Here is a 15,404-nt window from a genome sequence, read left to right as displayed (position 1 = left end):
ATAAAAAGGTTTTATTTTAAGATAAGAATTTATTTTAGAATTAAGAGTCTCAACAAAAAAATTTCTATTCAAAAACAAAAACAGCGCTTAATTTCAAATTCAAAACTATTAAAAATTAAATTATAAAAAACACATCAACTCCTTTTATTATAACCGGCAACTTTAAGCCCCATGGACCATCAGAGGGTTAATCCACACGCTCTATTGTTGTTTCACTCACACTTACTGCGCTGAGCCCTTTCACTCGCACTTATTGTAAGTATTGTTAAGGGCCTGCTGCTGCCGACGAGACCACCTTATATAATTGCATCATGCATACAACCAAACAAACTTGGAAAAACCATCAACGACTACAAGTATATAATTATACTGCTTTTTGGTCATTTCCATCGGTCCAACGTGATCAACGTGATAAGTTAATAGTGGCCTGTCGCCGTTGTCTATCGGTTGCAAATAACCTTCACGTTTCCCTGACTTTTCATTAAAGATGATACATTGAACACACTTATTTACTACCTGCGATACTTTATCCTTCAATTTTGGAATATAATACGACTTTTCGATTATATCCTGTGTCTTTTTGGCTGAAAAATGACCTTGGTTATGAGCTATCGATATAATCTCTTTTTCCATTAGAGCTGGCACTACAATAAGCTCCCTGTCTGGATCCTTAAACAAAATCTGATTCTGAATATAATAATCCTCATATTCCTTGTCCTCAACAATACCTTTAACAGCCTTCACCCAATCGTCGGTTAGCTGAGCTTCTTTGAGACGATGACTAATGCTTTCTACCAACATAAAACAAGCTACACGACTTAACGCGTCAACGTGCCTCATCATTGTAAACGCATTACAGTCTGTGACGATTTTGAACTGTATACCCAAAACATATACACGCCATTTTACTAACGCTTCGATAATTGCCAGAACCTCGAGATCATACGAAGGATATTTTTCTTCACACGGCTTAGTCCTACGACTCATGTACTGAACAGGATGGAATTGGCCATCTTCCAAATTCTTCTGCAATAACACTGCTCCGTTATCCCATTTTGAAGCATCAGTGTGGATTTCTGTCTCCAATTTCGGGTTGTACATTTCTAAAACAGGCCTACTAGTCAATGCTAACTTTAATTGTTCAAACGCAACTTGATGGATCTCCTTAAACTCAAATTTAACATCCTTCCTCAACAGATCTGTCAACGGCTTTGCAATAGCAGCATAACTCTCAATAAACTTTCGGAAATAAGAAGTCAATCCTATGAAACGCTGTACTGCCTTCTTATCACCTGGCACTGGGAACTTTTCGACAGCCCACGTCTTCTCATCGCTTGGTCTTATCGTATTATTTTCTACTATATACCCTAGAAAATTAACCTTTTGTTGTAACAGCTGACACTTGCTCCAATTTATACGTAGCCCATTCAATTCAGCTACCTTTAAAACTTTTCTCAGCTTTAACAAACCCTCTTCTATGCCTTGACTCGAAATGATTACGTCATCCATATAGACTGCTGCTTCGTCTTTCTTCACCAAATCTCTCAACACTGCCATTATAAATCTGGTAAATACCGCTTGGGAGTTAGAAATTCCAAATGGTACATATAAAAATTCGAACTGGCCCTTTTGAGTCACAAAAGACGTATATTTTTGAGACTCCACTTCTACTGGTACATGGAAGAAACCATTCGTTAAATCCAATGTGGTGAAATACTTTGCACCCTGCAGCTTCTCCAACACTGTATCCATGTGTGACATTGGAAAGTTATCGCGAATTATTTTCTCGTTAAGCTTTCTGTAGTCACAGCATAACCTTTTGCTGCCATTCTTTTTTCCAACCAACACTACTGGTGATGCGTACTCCGATGTACTTGGCTTTATAATCTTCTGAGCCAACCACTCTTCCACTTGCTTATCTACGATTTCTTGCTCATACATCGCTAAGCGTCTTGGATGCTGAAAAACTGGAATCTCATCCGCTAATATGATTTTCATTTTGACAGGTGCATCAACATTCCTCTGAGGCTGGTACTCTTTGACCATACTCATAACTGATATGGCTGATAACTGATATGATATCTGACTCACTGAGATGCGATACGTCCACTGAGCACTCCTTCTCAACTTCATCAATACTTGACATGCAAATGCCTCCAAACTCATCAAACAATTCCTCACATGACGACGATTCTACATTATTTGGTTTCTGATCTTTTTCCTCAATAAAAACTCTACGAACAAACTTTGTTCCTGCCTTAGAAACTTGCATATCAACATGATCAAGAATAGTCCTTCCTAAAATGGCTTCAAAACCAATATCCTCGTTAGGTATGACATGAAATTCTACCTCCATTTCAATCTCATCCACTTTCACTGGTATCGAAAAGCTACCGAAAGTCACAACTTGACTATCTCCAATACCTGTTAAACATTTCTCGCGGCCGATCAGTTTAACATTTCCGAATTTCAAGAATACACCTCTACGAATTAAACACAAATCTGCTCCCGTGTCAATTAAACCTTGGAATACAAATGTAGCATACTTTACATTCTTTAATTCCAAACCTGATGGAGTGAAAATACCTGTCGGCTTAGCAACGACTTCCTTATCTCGAATAATGTTCGTATTCATCCTCCTTTCTTGTCCGGTTTCGACCTTAACTTCACAATTAGCAGCACGGTGCCCTGGCTTACCACTGTTATGTTGAAGCTCAGCGAAGTCATACCGCATCGGTTGGTGGCTTAATTCAGAATGTTTATTGAATATCTTTTTCTTCTTATCCTAGGGTACAATCGTTCTTATGTATAACGGAGAGCGAGAGTTCTCCCATGCATTATATGAAAAGAGTACCACCGCATAAGTATTGCTCAGCAGTTTTGGTAGCTGTCCGATCTGCGTTCAAGTCTTAGATCGTTGCTGTGCAAAAGGAATGTGTAACATAAACATAAGTTGTTTATGTCACTGCTCATATGTATATATGTATTTATATATATAACAGAGTGTTACATATGTACATGCATGGGTTCACTACACCTCCCTTTTTAAAAAAATAACGTAATATATGAAGTTATTTGAAACAATATTTGAATTTTGTGAACTAACATGTATGTTTATGTATATAAAAATTTTCTTTTTTTTTTTTTAATTTATTTATATATTTATTGTTTTTATTATTATTTTTTTATTTTTTTTATTTCCGATGAACTATGTATCATGGTTATATACGTGTGCTTACTTAAGTCATGGTTACCTAAATCATGGCTATTTTACGTATGCCTACCTAAGTCATGGTTACCTAAATCATGGTCATGACAGGATAAAATGAAATTATTATGAAATGAAAAGTTTTAATCTATCCTTATGTACTTTTTGTTTTTTGTCTTTTATATTTGAAATTGTTATATTATCATTTTCTCCTATACTATCTACCTTATATGGTCCAGTATATTTAAAATCTAACTTATGACCTGTTTCATTTTTCAATAAAACCTGATCTCCTGTTTTTAATTTTAAATCTAAACAGTTTTTATCATAATTAATTTTTTGTTTCTGTTTATTAGATTCTATCATTAATCTTGCTCTTTTAAAAGCTTGTTCTAGTCTAAATTTTGATTCTTTAGCGTAATCATCTATATTATAAAGAGGATCTATTCTATCTATGCTATTAAAATGTAATGGTAATTTCGAAGTCTTACCGAAAACTAATTCATATGGACAATAATCATGTGCCATAGAGGGGGTTGTGTTGAAGCAATATACGAAGTATTGTAGCCATACATCCCAATCTGTTTTGTCAGTTGAGATGTATGAGCGTATGAACTCATTAAAAGTTCTGTGGCTTCGCTCCACGGTTCCTACAGTCTGGTGATGATGTGCAGTGGATGTTATGTTTTGAATATTTAAGTTTTTACATAAATCTTCAATTGTTGAATTTTTGTATTCCGTTCCCATGTCCGTAATGAACGTCTTCATTGGACCGTACTTTAGAATAAAATCTTCAAATATAGCTTTAGCTACTGTTTTTGCACTTTTGTTCTTGATTGGTATGGCTACAAGGTATTTTGTCAAGTCACAGATTAAAGTGACTGCATATTCGTTTCCTTGTTCTGATTTAGGAAGTGGACCGATCGTATCCACAATTACCCTATCAAACGCCATTTGTGGTGTTTCAGTTATAGTCAATGGGGTCTTGGTATGTTTAGTCGTTTTGGACTTTTGGCATTTGGGACACTTTCTCACATAATTTGTAGTTTGACGTGTCATGTTTTTCCAATAATAATGCCTTCTTATTTTCGCTAATGTTTTAGCTATACCTGTGTGACCTCCTTGGATTGGATCATCATGGAATGTAGACAGTATCTCTTCTTTTTCTTTATTTTCTTTTATTATGGTCACCGGCTTGAGTAGCGCTACTCTTAAATTCTTTAATATTTTATTGCCCTTGTTCTTAAAAGAATCTATTGAAATGTTCTCAAAGATTTCTTCGCTCGGTGCCATTTTAAGTTGGCTGATGTTATTTATACCGGCTTCTTTTTCAAGCCTTTGGAAAAATTGACCTAAGTCGAAGGTTCCATTAGTATAAAGGTCGCTAACTTTAATTCTCACAAATATCTTTTTCCCATGTTTAAAGAAACATTTAGTCGAAGATAGTAGTGTAATAATGCGGGTTCTGAGCCAAGAGGTGTTGACAGGTGGGGGTGGGGGTGATTGATGGGTCATTAATTACAATTAATGGGGGTGGGGGGATGATTAATGGGCCATTAATCACAATTAAGGGGGGTGGGAGGGTAATTAAGGGGTAATAAATCATAAAAAGGGGGGTGAGAGTTGACCTAGTTACGTTAATGAGGGTGAAAGTTGACCTAATTAGGTAAAAAGTGGGGGTGAGAGTTGACCTAGTTACGTTAATGAGGGTGAAATTGAGGGGTGTGCGCTCATGCGTGAGGGTTGGTTGGTTGCAGCTGCGTACATGTATGCTCATGCGTGACGGTGGTTGGTTGCACATGCGTATGGGGTTGAAGGGTGTGGTCTCATGCGTGACGGTGGTTGAATTTGATTGGTCGGGTAGGTTGCACATGCGTACAGTTGCTGGCGAAGGGAGTGTTATAGGGTGAGTTCTCGTTAGCCGTAATGAAGTTGTATACACCCTCCCTACTCTCTGACACCTGTTTAAGTCGGGGGGTGGGGAGTGCGTGCGTTTGCGTACAGCTCAATCCGAGGTTAATTTTTAATTGTCTGTATTGTTAACTTCTACTAATTTAAGGGTCGCTGTCACAACAACTAGTCAGATCATGGCAGTTGACCTAGTTTCCTTAATGAGGGTGCTATTTAGGGGTGTGCTCTCATGCGTGAGGGGTGGTGGTGGTGATATACTAATTAAAGGGTCGCTGCCACAACAACAACAACAACTAATCAGATCATGTCTGTTATGTTCTGTTCTGTTCTGTTCTGTTAATGACCTGTGACCTGTTGACCTAGTGACCGATATTTGCCCCCCTCATTTACCCTGCAGAGCAGGTGCTCAGGTGTACAGTTGACATATGTATGGTACCGCACCACCACCCGCATATGCGGGTACCCTAATATATTATATTTGAGTCTAAGGGTCTGTTTGTGTGCGTGTGTGCTAACAATGATCTACTAATTTTAGGGTCTACTAATTTTAGGGTCGCTGCTAGCAAATCGTAGCATGTACTATTGTCAAGGTTCTATGACCAGGTGGGAAAATGAATACGAGAGGTCACAGGCCACCCTACCAAATATAGGATACAACTTGTATTTGTTAGGGGGAGGGATTTTACCTGTTTCATTTCAAAAACGAACAACGTTAGAACTACAAATTAAAAAATATGAAAAATATTTTTCAGTTTCAAACAAGTTGTTCAAACATACAAACGTATTCGTATTCGTATTCTATTCCCACATAACCCCCGTTTATCGTATCTGTGAAAAATAAATTTAAAAAAACAAAACAAAAGAAAAAACTCCGCGTGCGCGATCCACATATCGTACAAGTCGAGGACAAAGAATCAATTAGTGAGTGAGTGAGTGAAATTGAGTTGAGTGCCAGTGAACCAACAACAACAACAACAACAACAACAACACAACTACTACAAAAGCATCAAAAGCATCAAAAGCATCAAAAGCATCAACAACATCCATCCTCAACAAGATCATCTTCACGAAAAGCATCAAAAGCATCACTACAACATCAACAACATCATCTTCACGAAAAGCATCCAAAAAACAAAACCATCAATATGAATCGCACCCCGATCTATTGCCCCGTCTGTGACGTGACCCTGTCAATCAATGTGAGATGGCATCAACATCTCAGATCAGAACAACACAAAATTAAGGTTATTGAGCCGGTTGATGATCGAATCAAGCGAGTATCGGCCGGATTCGGTGGACGAATCATACATTATGTGTATGAAAATCGGGATGAGGGAATAAAAATGCCAGACAGTCTAAAGCGGAAAAAGGCAATAATAAATGTAGTCAACAGAGACGATGACCTCTGTTTTAAGTGGACATTGATTGCGGCCCTGACCAATCTGGATAATCACGCAACCCGTTGTGCCTCATACAACGTGAGGATATATGATGATGCAATAACAGTGAAAAATATAACTCTGCAGTTTGCTGGACTGGATTTCCCGCTGAACCCAAGACACATCCAAAGGTTTATGGATATAAACCCGGATATTAGTATAACGTTGTTTGGATTCGACAACGAAAAATCACAAGTGTTTGGGCCCTTGTTTTATCCGAAGGAGGTACGCGAGCATCATATTAATATGCTACTCATAGAAAGTGACCACAGTGCTCACTATACCTGGATTAAGCGGTTATCAGCGTAAGTGAACTTTACATTTTATTACCACTGTTGTTCTTGTTTTTGTAGTTCTTGTAGTTCTTGTAGTTCATGTAGCTGTTGCTATTTTTCATTAGTATATATAGCTATTTTTCATCACCCTCCACCCCGTTTATATCTCTAGGTTAATTTCATCGCAGACTGGAAGGCGCAAGGTGAAGCAATGGTTCTGCAACATTTGCTTGAATTATTCGCAGAGTGAGGAGGCATCCCTACGACACAAGGAGATATGTAGTGGGAAGGTGTCCACACTTCCTCATCCGAAGCAAGCAATGCTTAAATTTAAAAATCAGCATCGAGCTCTTAAGGTACCGTTTGTGGTATACGGAGACTTTGAATGTCTTCTGGAGCCGACAAATGTAGCAGTAAGTGCAAACACAATAAATGTTAATACCCATATACCTATATCCTTTTCATATTATTTAAAATGTGCACACGATTCTAGTTTAGATGAGTTGGTTCTCAAAACCGAATATAATGCCGGTGCTAGTTTTATACAGTCTTTAATTAAAAAACTTACCAACATATACATTAATTATTTAAGCAAGGTAGTAGATATAATAATTAGTGATGAAGAAGAGATAGAGTTTGAGGAGGCAATTAGTTGCCATATATGTGGGGGTATTTTAAATACAGATAGGGTAAGAGACCATTGCCATATGACAGGCATATTTAGAGGTGCTGCACACAATGCATGCAATTTAAAATACAAAATAGGGAATTTCATTCCAGTTTTTTTCCACAATTTCTCCAGGTATGATTGTCATCTTTTTATCAAGGATCTGGCACTCATACCTGGAGAAATTAAAGTAATACCCGTCAATAAGGAACAATACATTTCTGTATCCAAGATTATTAGAATAGATGAAGAGAGGACTCTAGAGATTCGTTTTCTAGATTCGATTCGCTTTTTACCGGCTTCCTTGGACACTCTTGCGGGTACACTAGAGGAAGCACAGCTAAAAACAGTGAGACATCATTTCAGTTCAGACAGTCAGTTCGAACTCATGCGTAGAAAGGGTGTATTTCCGTACGAGTATCTGGACTCAGTCAACAAGCTAGAGGAGACTTCTCTACCATCAAGAGATGCATTCTACAGTTCGTTGACTGAGACAGAATGCTCTGAAGAAAATTATGCCCATGCACATAGAGTTTGGAGTGAATTTTCTTGCAAAACTCTACAAGATTATTTAGAACTGTACCTGAAAACAGATGTTTTCTTATTAGCTGATGTCTTCGAAAGCTTCAGAGCGGTCGTCTCAAAAGTGCATCCTCTTGACCCTGCTCATTATTATACACTTCCTGGGTTTGCGTGGGATGCCATGTTGAGAACCACAGATGTGGAACTAGAACTTCTAACCGATATAGATATGTATCGGTTTATGCAGTCAGGTATTCGTGGGGGTTTAACCCAATGTTCTCTCCGCCATTCACAGGCAAACAATAAATACCTGCAGACTTATGATCCAAGTAAAGAATCATCGTATTTAACATATTTGGATGCCAACAATCTTTATGGTTGGGCAATGTCTCAAAATCTCCCTTATGGAGGTTTTGAATGGTTATCTGAAAGTGAGATATCAAATATTGACTTTTTAAACACTTCAGAAAATTCAGAGTATGGATATATTCTTGAGGTAGACTTGAGCTATCCATACAAAATTCATAATGATCATAACGATCTACCGTTTTGCCCAGCTAATAAATTACCCACCGAATCAGCAAAGGTTAAAAAACTAATAGCTGATTTAGAGGATAAAGAGAATTATATTATCCACTACAATAATCTCAAACAATGCGTTGCCAATGGTCTAAAATTGACCAAAATTCATAGAGGTATGCGTTTCCTCCAAAAACCGTGGCTCAAAAAGTATATAGACCTCAACACGCTGCATAGAACGAATGCAACAAATTCCTTTGCAAAAGACCTATGGAAACTTATGAATAATGCAGTGTATGGGAAAACAATGGAGAATGTAGATAAAAGGATAGTAGTTAAATTAACTAATGAGTGGGAATCTGCATCACCAACTGATTCAGCTGGTGCTAAGCGATTATGTGCGAGATCGTTGATTGCTAAGAGTAATTTTCAGAATTGCAAAAAATTCAGTGAAAACTTTTATGCAATTCAACTGAAACAGTTGAATGTGGTGTACAACAAACCCCTATATTTAGGGTTTGTTGTGCTAGAATTGTCCAAGTTGAAAATGTATGATTTCCACTATGGTTACATTAAACCTAAATTCGGGGAAAACGCTACATTAAATTATATGGATACAGATTCATTTATATATACTATAAAAACTGATGATTTTTATAGCGATATTCGTAATGATCTGCAATTCAAATTTGATACATCGGATTATTCCGATGAAGCTATTTCGAAATATAATTTTGAGAGGGTTAATAAGAAAAGGTTAGGGTTCTTTAAGGATGAGCTGAATGGAAGACCCATGCTCGAGTTTGTTGGACTCCGATCAAAAATGTATTCCTACAAAGTAGATGGAGAGGTGATACAGACTTGTAAAAAGTCTAAGGGGGTGAAAAGAAGTGCTGTGGACAAGTTAGATTTCGGCTCTTATAAAAGATGTCTGCTAACAGAACAGCCAGTTAGGGGTGATATGTCGTTGATTAGGTCAGTAGGACATCATCTTACTACATCAACATGCAACAAAGTTGTACTTGATAGTAAAGATGATAAAAGATACATCGAACCAAATAAAATTGATACCTTGGCCCACGGTCATCAGAAGTTGTTTGAAAAACGACTCTTGGCAGAGATTAGAGATATTAGTTTGAAAATTAATGCATATGATTTACAAATAGAGGAACTAGAAAAAAACCCGGGTCGGACTCGTGAACAAACCTCTGAACTAGAATCGTGTAAAAATGAAAAGGATACATCGGAGTGGATGATTGCATTCGCTAACCAGGAGTTAGAAATGCTATATGAAGACTTGAGTAAATAAATAAAAAACAAAAAAAATAAATAAAGAAAAAAAAAAGTCAAAAGTCAAAATTTAAATTTTAAACAAAACATTTTATTGATGTAAATTGAATTAAACTGTAACTTTAAATTGTATAAAAATTTTCATTATTATTAATTCTATTATTACAATTCTATTAGTATTAACATTTTTGTTATTATATATATATAAGTTTTATTAATAAAGAATATAAGTTTTATTATTTCGAAACATTTTTATATATGACACAATAAACAAAGAACAATGAAACAATGAAACAATTAAAATTTTTCAATTACTCAAATTACAAAACGCTTAAAGGTATTTTTTGTTTATAACTATTAAGGCTACTGTTCGGCTAAGCGCCGGCCCATGGCAGCACAATGAGCAAAGAGACCATATGTAACATCTCTTAAAAGTAACGTCTCTCTTTATTACTGTTTTGTTTGCTTTGCTTATGCTCTGTCTGGTGCTTTGCTCTCTGTCGGCGTTCGACAGCCGCTGTGGTGGAGGCTCGTCAGAGAAAGCAGAAGACACTTCAGATTCGATCATCTCCGTAGTTAAACGTTTTGCTGTTTGGCACAGTGACCTGCCTGCCACATAGTTCTAAACTAAACCTTACATAAATCTAACAACTTCAACAGTCTTGAACCGGCCCCCGCGTCTTCAATCGACCCATCGTTAACTCTCGTTATCAAATCCGCACACCTTTCGCTAGTTTTGGATAAAACATATATATTAACTTAAGTACAATAAACTGTGAATACATTAACTGAACGCCTTTTTAATAATATCGCAATACAACGCTACTGAAGAAGCTCAGTAGCTCAACATTTGGTGACCCCGACGTGATAGAAACATAAACTTGTTAAATTTTATCACAAAAAACATAACATTTTCGTTGGATAAATTGGCTTTGAACCACGGTTTTTTCGGTTTGTCGTATGTGCACAAGCAACAGAAACGGTTCTCGCGTCATCTGCTTTGCGGTCTGCTTGCTTGCTGCTGTTTCGTTTCGGTTTCGTGCTCTCAGTGTGCATGCCTTTGTTGTTGTCGGATGCACAAGTTTAGTGCGTTTCAAACTGTTAGCTCACGCTGCTGATCTGTAAAACTGCAAGACCGTGTGTTTTGAGCGCTGCGATCGATTGTACAGTTCATGTAAAACTGCTCGAGGTTATTCACCGGCTGTTAACCTCTACACTCGCTCAGTGACTCTAAACCCAGCTTTCTACTGAGCATACACGATGGCTTCTAATAGCACCCCTTCAATCTCTCCCCCTCACCTTTGTTCGTCGATTCGGAAGCTGCATTCAACAAGCGCAAGGTGCAATCCATGGTAGGAGCAGCACGGAGAATGGAAACTGCCGTCGGCAAGGAGAGGATTGGGGAACTCAGTGAGGAGGAGTTAAATGTGCGACTAAAGTTGCTAGCGGATCTGGTCGCTTCGTTCAACGAGCACCATAATGCCCTGGAGAGGATTGATCTCGATGAGATTGGCAGTCCCTTGAGGGAGGAGTTTGACGAATGCGTGGTCATGCTGGAAATTCGTATGAAGCGCGAGTTGAACAAGCGGCAGCCCACAATGCTCCCATGCTCAACAATGCGGACGGATCATGTTGGAGAGGCCCCAGCTACAGTCATAGTGCAGAGTCGGCCTCGCCTGCCGGAATTAAAGCTTCCCGAATTCAGCGGGGGCTACGCGAAATATGCTGCGTTTTGGGGCATGTTTGCCTCCATAATTGACAAGGATTCTGACCTAACGAATGTGGAGAAGCTGCAGCACCTACGATCCTGCCTGAAAGGACCTGCTCTAGACACAATCTCTTCGCTAGAATTCAGCCACGCCAGCTATCCCATCGCCCTAGACCTTCTTAATAAACGATTCAATAACAAGCGTTTAATATTTCAGGCACATGTCACCGACATTTTGGGTGTGCAGCGTATTGAGACCTCGTCTGTGTCCCAGCTCCGGTCATTGTCAGATACTGTAAATGCCAATCTGCGGGCCTTGCAGAGTATGGGGACAAAGGACCAGATAGCTGACTGCATTCTGATACATATCCTGCTACAGAAAGTGGACAGCGCCACACAAGCCAAGTGGGAGGAATGCTCGTCAATGGATAGCATACCCACAAGCCAGCAATTTACCGCTTTTCTGGAGCAGAGATGCCAGAGGTTGGAGACTCAGGAGCACGCTAAGGAAATGTACACTAATAGCAATCGGAAACACTGCCTAGTTGCAACTACCTTCAAGCCGATTGCCTGCGCGCTCTGCGGCGACACCGGACATTCGATATATCGATGTTCTCAATTCAGCAACCTTTCTCCTCGACTTCGGCTCCAGGAAGCTAATAAGCTATCCCTATGCACCAACTGCCTCCGATCAGGCCATCAGCAAGGTGAATGTCGGTCACGATCCTGCCGAGTATGTGGTGCTAAGCATAACACACTACTTCATTCCGAGTCTTCGTCCTACACTTCTCAAGCCATTCTGCCTCAACTCGTCAAATCAACATCGACTCTACGAATTCCCGCGATACCCTCTGTCGCTGAACATGCCGTAACATCGTCAGCCACGTCGCTCTTGGCCCAGAGTCATCGACGGGACGCTGTGATTTTGCCCACTGCCATAATCAGCGTAAGGAGTCGCTCCGGGATGTTGATTCCTTGCCGTGCCCTGCTCGATTCTGGATCGCAGGTGCATTTCGTCACTTCTCGTCTGGCTCAACAGTTGCAGCTACAGAAGAAAGAGTCGGAAGTTTCCGTTTCTGGTCTAGGCGATTCGTGTGCCATATCCGAAGGATGCTGCGTCGATATCCAACTGGAATCATACGCGTCCAACTATGCCGCGACCATTACGGCACTTATTGCTCCAACCATTACGGGTAACCAACCCAACGGTATCCACGACATTAATCGCTGGAACATGCCCTCCAACATACCTCTGGCGGATCAGAAGTTTCACCAGCCCCAGCCAGTTGATATTCTGATTGGAGCGGCTCTGTTCTTCGAGCTTCTATGCCCTGGCAATATCAAGTTGGGAACTGGACTGCCACGTCTTCAGGAGACCAAACTGGGATGGATAGTTGCAGGAGAGGTTTCTCCGTCTCTCAAGGCAGCTCCACTTTTTGCTTCTCTATTTTCAGGTAGCTCATCTGAAGTGGCCCCTCGCTCGACCCAGCATAGGGTCAGAAATAAAGTCCGGAGTAGCGGTACTGAAGACGGTGCTGAAGACAACAACAGTGCTGCAAAATAAGGACGTTAAAGATCCGCGCTCTTCAACGGGGGAGTATGTTCGGCTAAGCGCCGGCCCATGGCAGCACAATGAGCAAAGAGACCATATGTAACATCTCTTAAAAGTAACGTCTCTCTTATTACTGTTTTGTTTGCTTTGCTTATGCTCTGTCTGGTGCTTTGCTCTCTGTCGGCGTTCGACAGCCGCTGTGGTGGAGGCTCGTCAGAGAAAGCAGAAGACACTTCAGATTCGATCATCTCCGTAGTTAAACGTTTTGCTGTTTGGCACAGTGACCTGCCTGCCACATAGTTCTAAACTAAACCTTACATAAATCTAACAACTTCAACAGTCTTGAACCGGCCCCCGCGTCTTCAATCGACCCATCGTTAACTCTCGTTATCAAATCCGCACACCTTTCGCTAGTTTTGGATAAAACATATATATTAACTTAAGTACAATAAACTGTGAATACATTAACTGAACGCCTTTTTAATAATATCGCAATACAACGCTACTGAAGAAGCTCAGTAGCTCAACAGCTACCCTTAATATAAATGGCTTTATCTATTTCACCACCCACATCAACTAATGCCTCATCCGATGAATTCTCAATTTCAAGTTTAATAACTTGAATATAGTTATCAATTCCGCCTGGAATACAAAAAAAAAAAAAGGAAGAAAGAAAAGAACATATTAATATCAGGTTTGAGAAAAACAAAACAAACGAAAAAATGTATTTAATTTTTTTTATTTTTGCTTACCTTCTACAGCAATTACTGTGTCATCATCCACGGCTGCTTCTTCTTTACTATAAGAAAGGAGCTGTAAAAAATATAATTTTTTAACCCTCTCTCTCTCTCTCTCTCTCTTTCACCTTGTTACAAAACTTTAACATTGAGTTTTGATTTATAATTATTTAAACCTGACACTAGTATAAATTCTTCGGGATCTCCGTCCGACTCTTCTACTGCCTTCAAATGCTCATCAAGCAATTTTTCCGTCAATCGCTTGTTATTTAAGTATGATTCATTAAGAATCTGAGCCTGATCGCTTTGAATTTCGCTAATATATGACTCGATTTGATGATTTGAACTGTTCTCCGCTTTAATGCGACTCACACTTTCATATAACATCTCCCTTAATTTCTTGTCACTAGCTCTCTCTCTCTTCATCGATTCAGGAGTTAAAACTTCAGCAAATTCAAAACAGTTTATTTTTAAAACTGATTTGAATTCTACACTTTTTTCATTCTCAAAATCTCTTCTCAAGATGGATCTATAATGGCACTTTATGCCGACCATTACATCATTAAATTGTAGCTTGAAATATCTATTTAACCCCCTGTGTCCTATATCCATGTGTCCCCCAATTAACTGCTCTGTTCTCACTAAATTCTCCTTAAAATTCTTTATTATTCCTCTCTTGGTCGTTAATACTAATGGATTTTTATTCGAAAGTGATGTTTTTAAAGTTATATTCCGCTTATAAGGACGACTTACGCTATTATCTTTTTCATCATCATCATCATCGTACTCATCGTCAGTACCATGAATACCGAAAAGTATTTGTTTGCTTGGTGAGGTTGAGGTTGAGGTTTCTGCTGTTGATTCCACTTCTGGGGTGCTGGTGGTGGTGGTTGTAGTTTCTGTTGTTGTTGTTGCTGCTGCCGTTGATTCCACTTCTGGGGTGCTGGTGGTGGTGGTGGTTGTAGTTTCTGTTGTTGTTGTTGCTGCTGCCGTTGATTCCACTTCTGGGGTGCTGGTGGTGGTGCTGGTGGTTGTAGTTTCTGTTGTTGTTGTTGTTGTTGTTGCTGCCGTTGATTCCACTTCTGGGGTGCTGGTGGTGGTGCTGGTGGTTGTAGTTTCTGTTTCTGTTGTTGTTGTTGCTGCTGCCGTTGATTCCACTTCAATTTGAGATTTTTTGGTTGACACTAGTGCACTATCACCATCCTTGTAAATGGAACTGTTTTCCAGGATATCAAATGACAGTTCCACTTTAAGACTTCTGTCCGAATGTGGAATGTTTATTATGAATTGGAGATCCTCCAACACTTTCGTAGAATTTGACACTTCACTCTCTATGATATATCTCACAGGAGCGGAGTTTACACCAAACACTAACACAAAAACGGAAAAAAAGAATACACGGACCGTTGGCACAATCATCTTAAATGCCTTTGACTTGCTTGAATTTCCAGCGAGAACTGAACATCAGAAACTTTTCGTTTTATTATTACGCCTCGGTTAGACATATAACATACAACATATACACTCACACATGCACAGATAAGGGCCATGTGTTGTATATTTCGGATTTTATTTT

At 39.2% G+C, this 15,404-nt stretch overlaps 1 protein-coding gene and 1 long non-coding RNA gene across 2 annotated transcripts; one reads left to right on the top strand and one right to left on the bottom strand.

Moving 5' to 3' along the window:
• Positions 1-6,264: 6,264 nt before the first annotated feature.
• On the top strand, positions 6,265-12,411 carry LOC121405161. Its single transcript, XM_041595768.1, has 3 exons — positions 6,265-6,863; positions 7,006-7,364; positions 12,164-12,411. Exons 1-3 carry the CDS (start codon positions 6,265-6,267, stop codon positions 12,409-12,411), a joined length of 1,206 nt encoding a protein of 401 aa, XP_041451702.1.
• A 1,220-nt stretch (positions 12,412-13,631) lies between these two features.
• Positions 13,632-14,709, bottom strand: LOC121405123. The gene is made up of 3 exons (XR_005968382.1): positions 14,582-14,709; positions 13,844-13,904; positions 13,632-13,733 (listed from the first exon to the last, which is right to left on the bottom strand). It is a non-coding gene; the product is annotated as an uncharacterized LOC121405123 (long non-coding RNA).
• Positions 14,710-15,404: the final 695 nt, after the last annotated feature.

The sequence above is a fragment of the Drosophila obscura genome, unplaced genomic scaffold (assembly GCF_018151105.1).
Source record: "Drosophila obscura isolate BZ-5 IFL unplaced genomic scaffold, ASM1815110v1 contig_75, whole genome shotgun sequence".
Taxonomy (NCBI): Eukaryota; Metazoa; Arthropoda; class Insecta; order Diptera; family Drosophilidae; genus Drosophila; species Drosophila obscura.
This window is presented reverse-complemented; position numbering and strand designations above follow the sequence as displayed.